This window comes from Neopsephotus bourkii, unplaced genomic scaffold (genome assembly GCF_033783945.1).
Source record: "Neopsephotus bourkii isolate Nb327-2 ecotype Australia unplaced genomic scaffold, CSIRO-AGI_Nbou_v1 NB_869, whole genome shotgun sequence".
Lineage (NCBI taxonomy): Eukaryota > Metazoa > Chordata > Aves > Psittaciformes > Psittacidae > Neopsephotus > Neopsephotus bourkii.
Genome location: NW_026901364.1, coordinates 14,494 through 24,867, shown reverse-complemented (window position 1 = coordinate 24,867; position 10,374 = coordinate 14,494). Strand labels below are relative to the sequence as shown.

The 10,374-nt window shown below is 41.4% G+C and overlaps 1 protein-coding gene across 2 annotated transcripts; it reads right to left on the bottom strand.

Moving 5' to 3' along the window:
• Positions 1-1,088: 1,088 nt before the first annotated feature.
• On the bottom strand, positions 1,089-9,684 carry FAM174A (family with sequence similarity 174 member A). Of its 2 annotated transcripts, XM_061356799.1 has the most exons (4): positions 9,241-9,684; positions 5,284-5,418; positions 5,069-5,180; positions 1,089-1,555 (listed from the first exon to the last, which is right to left on the bottom strand). In XM_061356799.1, the coding sequence occupies exons 1-4, from the start codon at positions 9,657-9,659 to the stop codon at positions 1,445-1,447; spliced, it is 777 nt and encodes a 258-aa protein (XP_061212783.1). In that variant the 5' UTR covers positions 9,660-9,684; the 3' UTR covers positions 1,089-1,444. The 2 variants fall into 2 exon arrangements, with proteins under 2 accessions (XP_061212783.1, XP_061212784.1); XM_061356800.1 differs by lacking the exon at positions 5,069-5,180.
• Positions 9,685-10,374: the final 690 nt, after the last annotated feature.

The following is a 10,374-nucleotide window of genomic DNA, read 5'->3' as shown; positions in this document are numbered from 1 at the left end:
TTTCTTCTTTGAGTCTTCCAAGGTTTTTCTCCATATTTCACTTCTGGCCCCAGAAATTCAAATTATTGAAGAAATCTAGCCTCTCCCCCACGTATTTCCCATTAAACTTAGGGTATCTCACATCTTAAGGAGTTTATTTCAGTAGATCAGCTCCCATTCTTTATTGGCCTGTTAACATCTTGACTCCAATTGTTACTAGGGAAGTAAACAGGCTTCAGAACAGCAAATCAGCTGGGACAGGGTTAAAAAAGTATACAGCAGAGCTCCTCCTTGCCCCACCACTATAGAAATAACCTTAAAAATAAATAAAGTATTACAATTTTGTTCAAACACCAAAAGGGGACTGAAGAATAAGGGAATATAATGCCTCTTTCCCTGCAGCCAGTAACACATTAACTTTGAGGAAACATAGCCAGCCCGACCAATATTACTATATTTATGCCTTGATAACTAGATACATACAGAATTCACAATTTTCATTCATTTTAATTAACTAGAATTTGAACATTCCGTCTGCATTATTGAGATTCCTGTGGAAACTACAACACATTTAAAAAAAAATTAGGTTTCTAGGTCATAATGCTTGTATTCATTCTTACAGCAGTAGCTAAAAATTAATGTAACTGCCAGATGCCAACTACATTCACAGGAATATTACCACACCTTTCATAGTAACCTGCTTCTGATGTCACTTCTTCATTTCAGAGTTACAGCAAATTTAGTATTTGACCTAGTTTATAGAGTATAAAAGTAAACAAGGCTACCTAAAGGTGCTGTTTCACCACAGGTCTGAATGCTGACACCATGTGGACTACAAGAGCAGTACCCTAAAGTCAGTGAGCAACATCTGTTCATGCAAGCTGAAAATGGATGTCTCAGACTCACTCAACAGTTATAACTGGCAGTCTTACCAGCAAGAAGATGTTGAAGTACAGTGTTTTACAAGATTATATTAATATCCTTAAAATCTATGATGTTGAAGTACCACACTGAAGACTAGGAACACTGGAAGCATTTTTTATTTGTTCACTGAAGTTTACATAAAACATATTAATTCAGTTAAAAAAAAAAGTCTAAACGCAAAAGGCAGTAGTTTGCCTTTTTATTTGTAAAGGATAAAGCACCTCCTGAACTAATATCAAGTTCTAACAATTCTGAGGAGTCCACAGATGCTATGTTAACTTAAAATTTAATATCAGCAAAAAAAATATGTCAACATTCCAGGTAACTGTAGAAAAAGTGTATACCACACTTATGGCATACAAGATTTGAAACCAGAAAAAAAATACCCTGTTTTAAAAGTAATCTCCCTTCCAAATAGGTTTTCATTTCAGTGCACTCTCCCTCTGTAGGCTTTACATTTAGAATCCTTTATATACAAAAAGGTACAACAAATTGGTACAGTGTTTATTGCAACAGATTAGGATGCCATAATATATACAAATTAAATTAGTCCCCCCAGTTTGCATACCCTCTTGCTTCTTATTCCTTGCATGAAGCAGTCTCCTTCTCTGGTTCTAAGATTAAGTTCCTTCACTGAAAGGCACGTACTTCTCTACAACAGAAGGAACAGATGCATTAATCTGAAATACCCTGTTTCAAGAGGAACTTTAACCTACATTTTGGAATATCAAACATTACAAAAACCCCACTGAGACATAACATTGTATTATTAAATTGGTATGTAAAAACTCAGAGTTACCATACGACTTTGAACTGAAGTGCCATAAAACTCCATTGATTTAAACTTCCTAAACAGACAGCTCACTTGCAAAAAAACCTGCATTTTTACCTTACTGGATATACTTCTAAGCTTCCAAGGCTCCCCCATTCCTGTTCATACTTTGGTAACTGGTGATAGCAACCCATAACTGGTAGGCTACCAAAAACTGAGTAACTACTTTTCCTTGTGCCTTGCAGTGCAGCAAGTAGTTTATGTGTAACATGATTTAATGAGAATTGCAATTTATATTAATGTGATATGCTTTACAAAAATAATAGAATACTACACTTCAGTTGACACATAGGTAAAGCTGCATGGTGAGAAACCAAAGGTTAGAATTTCAAGCTTTGATATTTAATAGTATGCTACTGAACAGAATGGCTAAAACATCCCATCCAGGTAAGCTGCCCCAAACTGAAGAGGCACATAGGCTAGTTACATGGATGATAACAGTGAAAGTACACTTAAATGGCACCTATGTTACAACCAAGGGCACAGGACTTTATTTTCATACAGCTGTGGAAAAAAAACAGCAACAGTGGAAGTAATCATTTTATCAGGACACCAGGATAGTAACACTGCTATGCTGATTTCAGGAAAGAAGCCAGTTTCTCTGCCTAGCCTTCAGAAGTGTCAAACAGACTTACCAGCTAAAAACAACCCTGTAGGGATTTCTAACATGCACATACTGTGCTGTAGAGTATTACTTTAAAAGCAACTTGATTATTTTAGTCAAGAAAAATGAAAGCAGAGTTGATACTACTGCAGATTATTAACAGGTCACAAAGAAAGAAGGAAAAAACACATCTGTTTTCTGTAGAACAATACTTATGTAATTTTTTGTCCATAACAAATGTATATGAACCTACCAGAACATGCAGATTCCTGTAAATGTGTTTAGTTTTTTATTTCTTTCCATTATGAGTTAAGAGGGTTAGAAACTTAAACTGAATAAGCTGCTGTTGACTGTAGTTGAGCAAAACTGCAACTTTGATTTACTCAACAAAGGACTAAAATGAAAAACCATTAAAGGCCACTCTTCCTTGTTTCCTAATTAGTAGCTCCAAGTATGACTGCATATTTATTCTACCTTAAGAAAACCAACCAACCATACCTCTAAATTACCGCAAATATCATGACAAATGTAATGATATCTCCTGAGAGTATATGAGTATCTCATCAAGTGTCCTCAGTGACTCTTGGATTAGTTATGCATTTCGTACTCCCTTTGGTCATTCTTGGTTAAGAAGTGACATGAAGACTGATTACTAGGCTTCAGTCCAGATGCAAAAGACTTAGTTGAAACAAGGAGAAAGAAATTATCTGAAAGAAATACATTCCCAATTAAGGATTTAAAAATAAATAAATAAAGTACTCTACATTAATTTCCGAACTTCCCTCCCAGCAGTGATGTTGTTTCATGTTTTGCAAAGTTTGGACAGTATTTTATACGGCTGCTCTGTAGAGATTTGTGGGGTGCATTCACACTGTTTAGCACTGTCTTCCTCCTACACATAGTGTTTCAAGAAAAAAAGTAACTTAAAAATATTTGAGACACAGCAAGTTCTCAATACACATAAACAGAGTATATCTATGTTATTGACTAAACATAACTGAAGTCTTTGTTTTCTGAAGCTTCTAATATAATATTATGACTTTGATAATTTAACAACTTACTATACTTTCTGAGCTATCTTGAAATAACATCTTCCTTTATTATTAATAGTTATTCTCTTCTAAAGGTATTACTTCTTATCTGCTTAGACAGTTCCCTTCAGCAAATTAATAGAAACATGTTGAAATTCAGTTTGGTTAGATCACTCAGTTACACCAATACAATTACTTTTCTTGCAGTTTGATTGAGAGGTTGACATTATCATCTCTTCTGTGAGAAACATTAAATTTGAGGTCATCTTGGAGCTTTATAAATAAAGGTCTGCCTATACCACAAGTTACACCACTCTGTATTCACTGCAGACTATGCCATCTTCAAGCACTACATGTCACATCACTCTCCAGTTTTTCTGGTCTATGTGGACTTGATCAAAACATCAGGTATTGCTTTTTCATCCAAATCTGATCTTCTTAAAATCAAACCCTACTCATCTAGTGGTTCCTTCATCAACAAGATACCACAGCGACTGAAGAACTGTACTAAATGATATTTGATGTATCTTACAATACCTATGCCATCAGCTAAATAAAACACTAATACTGTATTCAAACTGTCTGTATTATATATCATTCAAAAGACTATTTCTGAAACAGCCTGGATCAATAATCTACCTTCAAACTGCCTGGTGTAGCTGAGCTAAACGATTTTACCACAGCACTTCAATTTTAAGAGGAGATGAGTATTTGGAATTTAGGACAGGGTAGAGGGGTTTTCTGTGGGCTTTTTGTTTTGTTTTGTTGGCTAGTTTTTTTTCCAAATACAGCACTAACAATATGATTTTTTTTTTTTGGTAGTCATCATAGTTAAGGGCAAGCGCTGTTGTCTATGGTTATGAACAGTTTGCTTTAATGCAAGTTAATTTCTTAATCATAGTAATTTCTACCACATAACCATAGAAAGTGCAGTGGCAAAAAGATTATCTTTGGACATAATCTGAAAAAATACATATTGGGAGCAGAGATAGGGCAATCCATTAAACAATCATTTCAATGAATTTCCAAGATAAACTTCGAAAAGGAATGAATAGAATATGCTTTACCTGATTTAATAACCATAATAGAAATATATAGGGTCCTTGGTACAGCCCTATTTAGACTTTAGAAGTTCTCAGGCTCATCTCTTAAGCCAGCCAATCAACAGGCATATATATACTGCATCATCACTCTAGCATAAAAATAACACCTCATCTTAAGTATACTTCCTTTTCTTACTGTTTTCACTTTTGTTTCACCCTTCTACATTCTCTCAGGGACAAGAATTAAATATCCAAGAATGAAATAACTGAAATATGTAAAGCAGGAAGAAAGTTATGGAGTACTTTGGAAACTCCACTACTAAGACTCCAATTGCAAAGTGGATTTGTAACAGTTTAAAAGTCCTATGCATATTAGAATGTTCTACAATAAGATACCTCAATTTATTTTGTTCTTCTGTCAAAGTGTTTAGAAATGCACAGAAAAAAAACCCACCACAAAAACAGTAGTAAATCCACCCTCTGAAAATCTCTGATACTATTTTAGTGAACTTTCCCTCTAGGGTTTTCATTGCTTCTATTTTAAGGTATGCAAATCAAAAAAAAAAAAAAGAAAGAAAAAAAAAGGTAAAAGCTAGTTGTTGACTCCAACACAAGCTTCAGTCATGACACCGTATTTGTAACAAAAATATCCTACTTCCCCCTCCACTTCTCTGGAACTCACATGCTGAAGACAAATGGTGTTTATCTTCTTCCCACTAAATTCCTGCCCATTTAAAATCCAAGTGATCTTGACATCCCTTTTCCAACTACATGCACATGAAACACAGTAGTGAGCTTTCTCAGTGAAACTGCTTATCATCCATACTCCACTGCTGTTGCTAGAAGTAACTTTGACTTCTACATACAAACCTTGGAGGATGATTGGCATCAAATAGTGTTGTATCATCATCATCATCATCTTGCTCTAATGGGGTTAGCTCCATGTTTTCTATGTTTGTATCCAAAACGCCGTACCTTCGGGTTTTTCTGCTTCGCCTTCTGATCCTGAAATGTATTTTAAAACACTTAAGTTCTATAAAACTATACATTCTTCTCTACTTTCTATTCCCACAATGTATGAACACTATCCCTTAAAATATAACTGTATTGATACTTGTCATGAATTTCTAGAAAAACATAGTGTATGTAAAACGTACATACTTAGGTGTAAGAAATTCAGAGACCAAACAATTCTAAGTGCCAAGAGCTAACTTGAAATATTTAAGGCCAGTAAGTAACCTTATCTAGGTGTTCCTGCTCCGCCAGGGGATTGGACTAGATGATCTTTTGAGGACCCTTCCAATCTCTAGCATACTGCGATACTGTGTATGTTATTTGTAGTTTTGAGTAGGATTACTGTAGTGGATACAAAAAGCCTAAACAAGCACTTCATGGCTAAATGCAAGAGCCAGTGAAAAATGGCCAGTTAAAAGTATGCAAAAGCATACTTTTAGCGGATTCTACAATAAGCAACTGGCTCTAGGACAAAAGCACTCCCAGATATTCTAGACCAGAAATTAATTTGAACACAAAATAGGAAATGAAGGCAAGGAAGTTCATGATACTTATATATTCAACATTCCTGTTACCTCACTATATACTTTACTTTTTACTTAATGGTGTAAAAAAGAAAGTGAGTCCCTACTTTGAGTTGAGAATAACCTAGAGACAGTCACAGCAAATGTCCAGATTGCCGGTAATGAAAAAAAAAAAATCTTATCAGAAGGCTGACACAAATTTCTAGGTTCAAATGAATGCTGCTCAGAAAGCGATAAAAGGAATTGTGAAAACTTTATATACAGATTAGTCAAAAGACTAAGGCTAAAAGAATAATGGAAATGCTTACGCAACATACATGGACATGGATAGTGGGATCGAGTGTGCCCTCAGCAAGTTTGCTGATGACACCAAGCTGTGCGATGCAGTTGGCACACTTGAAGGGATGGGATGAGATGGGATGATATCCAGAGGGACCACATGTGAGAAGTAGGCCAATGCCAACCTCATGAAATTCAACAAGGCCAAGGGCAAAGTCCTACAGCTGGGCCAGGGCAATCCCAGGCAGAGCTACAGGTTGAGTGGAGAAGAGATGCAGTGCAGCTCTGTGGAGAAGGCCTCGGGGGTGCTGGGTGACGAGATACTGAGCATGATACAGCTTCAGGGCGCAGTTGCAGACAGATACCGCTCATGTCCTGGCCTGCATCAAAAGGTGCATGACCAGCAGGTTGAAGGAGGTGATCCTGTCCATCCACTTTGCTCTCATGAGACCCCACTTGGAGTATTGTTTGCAATTCTGGTGTCCAGTCGTGGTTTAAGCCCAGCCGGTAATTCGGCACCACGCAGCTGCTCACTCACTGCATTACTTAGCAACAACTAAAAATATTAGTGTGTTACCAGCATTGTTCACAAACTGAAGTCGAAAACACAGCACTGCACTAGCTGCTAAGAAGGAGAAAAATAACTGTTACAAGTGAACCCAGGACATGTCCTCAACACATGAAGGACACGGAGCTGTCGGAGCAAGTCCAGAGGAGGGCCACAGGAATGGTAAGGGGGCTGGAGCACCTCCCGTATGAAGACAGGCTGAGAAAGTTGGGGCTGTTCAGCCAGCAGAAGAGAAGCAGCCTTCCATGATCTGAAGGAGGCCTATAACGAAGCTGGAGAGTCTTTTCATCAGGGACTGTAGCAACAGGACAAGGGGTAATGGGTTTAAACCTAAACAGGGGAAATTCAGGTTAGATACAAGGAAGAACTTCTTTACTGTGAGGGTACTGAGGCACTGGAACAGGCTGCCCAAAGAAGTGGTGAATGCTCCATCCCTGGCCGTGTTCCAAGGCCAGGCTGGACAGAGCCTTGGGCAGCACGGTCTAGTGTTAGACGTCCCTGCCTGTGGCAGGGAGGTTGGAACTAGACGATCTTAAGGTCCTTTCCAACCCTATCGATTCTATAATTCTACGAATGGACATAGCTCATAGTTCAGGAAGCACTCAAAGTGAGGCCAGAGCATCACTGAATATAGTGAGATAATCACCTCCTTTGATTGGTTGGCCATGCTGTGTTTTATGCACCCCGAGATGCAGTTTGCACTCCTGGCTGCCAGGGCACACTGCTGATTCATGCTGAGCCTGCTGCTGAGCAGCATCCTCGATCCCTTTCTGCACAGCTACTCCAACCACTCCTCTCCCAGTTTTCACTTGTGTCCAGCATTATTTTGTACCAGGTACAGAATCAAGCCCCACTCACTACAATCCTCTGAGCACTGCCATTCAGCCACTTCCATCACCCAGCATATCATAAACCTGTTCATCCCACATCTGAGCAATTCGTCCAGAAGGCAACCATGAGGGTTAATATCATAAGCCTTACCAAAATGCAGAAAAACTACACCCACTGCCTTCTCTTCATCCACTAGGTGAAAGTTTGAAAAAACCCTGAAGCTTTCATGTCTGACAACAACATGCATGGTTTCATTCTAAGAAAATCTTTAAAGATGAAACTGGGAAGTTTGTACTTCATCCGTAAATTTCTTATACAACTGTGAAAAATATTTCAGCCTCAAGTTCAAATTAAAAGCATATGCTTCATCTACTCCCAATTTCAGAAGCTAGATTCAACAGAAAAATGCATCAGAATTAAAGAATAACAGGACAACCACAACTTACTTTACACAACCTTCCTGTTTACAGTAGCATCTCCAGGCAATGCTCCAGTTTCAAATAATGAAGAGCAACCTTCCTATTGCCAAACCAGAATATCCAACAATTGCAACTTAACCAGAAAATAATAGTAGTAGGTGAGAATTTCCTTCTCCAGTTTCTGCAATGAACTTTCCATAATACTACTCAGAACTCCAAATCTTAGGGGGTACAGGAACACTGAGAAGTGCTCTTGCCTACTTTCACTTGCTTATGTTTTTTCCTTAAAGATATACCATCCAGATACAGATTCTAAGAAAAATAAAGATCTAAGCCTGCTCAAGAGCTACAGAGCAATTGGGATATCCTAGCTTACGTGGACTGCATGTCTTAAATTAATGTCCACACAGACCACTGTCTCTCAACTATCTTTCTGGAATACATGACAAAGGTACTGAACATACACCAGTGTATCTAACTACAGTGAAAAGTACAGAGAGAACTTGCTGCATACTGAATGTACTTTATGCATAATCACAAATTGGGGCTCACCCAGAGGAGTTCACAGTCTGAGCATGACAGGAAGTAAAACTCAAGAACAACAAAACACTGTGACAGGCACCGCAAGTAACTGAAAAATTGAGTTATGCAGTCAGTAGTTTCTATGATAAAGGCAGATGACTGACAGTCCATGCTTTTTAAGGGACCTTTCCTTAAGACTGTGTGAAATAGAGAAGTTAATAAAAAAATAGTAAGCAGAAAAGAAATATGTTTACTGACAAAAATATATGAACAAATCCTGGAGCTCAGTGAGACAGAAGTTTGCAAACGGGACAATAACTCAAAGAATGTACAAAACTAAGTTCAGGATGTCACTAGTGACATGTCCTCTTGAAGAGGGCAGGAGGGAGCCACAAGGCCCGACAACGATGAGCGGTAACCCTTCCGACAGCAGGATCAGGCTGTGCCTTTCCCCCGGCATTACCCAGACGCCCCACCCGGCGGCGCTGCCCGGAGCAGCGGATCTAGGCCCAGCTCACCGGCCCCCATGAGGGAGCCGAGGGGATCCCGACAGCCAATATCGCCGGCCGGGCCCGGCCCCACAGCAGCCCGGTGGGGATAGCAGCGCCTGCCGCGCCCGCCCGTCCGCTCCCCGCAGCACCGATGGAGCCGGCGCGGCCCGCTCCCTCACCGCACGGTCCGGATTACGAAGTAGACGATGAGGGCGGCGCTGGCCAGCACCAGCACGGACAGAGCGCGCTGGGTCATGGGCTGGCGCTGCTCGGGCGGCCCCGACACCTCGGCCAGGCGACTGCTGCTGCTGCTGCGTGTGGCGGCCCCGCCGGCCACCTCGGTGGGGAGCGGGGAGGCGATGTTGGCACTCCGGAGGTGAAGGGCCTCCGCCGCAGCCTCCCCGCAACGGGCGGCTAGCAGCAGCCCCGCCAGCAGCCAGGGCAGCGGCGGCGGCCGCATATCAGCCTCTGCTCCTGCCCGGCGCAGGCCTCCACCACCGCACCCCACAGTCCGCCGCGGCCTAAGCGTGGCCGGGCCCTGCCGCCGTCTGGCCGCCGGAAGCGGAAGCACTGTTCGCCGAGCTCCCGCTGCTGCCATGGGAGCGGGTGGAGGCTTGGAGTGGCGGGCTCTCCCGGCAGCCGGCGGCAGCTGGGGATGCTGCTGGTTAAGGGCAGTTAAGCAGAAGGAGGGCTAGGAAAATACTAGTGCCTGAAGGCTGAGACTACAGTTTTTGTTTCAGTTGAGGCCAAATGGTGGAAAGATCAAATAGTCGGTAGGGGTGGAAAGGCCCTCTGGAGATCATCCAGTCCAACCCCCCTGCCAGTGCAGAGCAATCTGGAGCAGGTCACACAGGAACATGTCCAGAGAGGGAGATTCCACAACCCCCCCGGGCAGCCTGTACCAGTGCTCTGTGCCACCCTCAACATAAACAAGTTCTTCTCTCTGAATATAATTTGTTGAGGTGAAACTTGTGTTTTAGTTTATGGCCACTGCGCCTCGTCCTGTCTCTAGGCACCACTGGAAAGAGCCTGGCCACATCCTACTGACACCTGCTTTTGAGATACGTATATGCATTAGATACATCCCCTCTCAGTCTCTCTTCTCTAGGCTAAACAGGCCCAGCTCCCGCAATCACTTCTCATAAGAGAAATACTCCAGGCCCCTGATCATCCTTGTGGCGCCACTGGACCCTCTCCAGTAGCTCTTTGTCTTGTACTGAGGAGCCCAGAACTGAATGCAGTTCTTCAGATGTGGCCTCACCAGGGTCTAGCAGGGGGGGAGGATCACCTCCCTCGACCTGCTGGCCATGCTC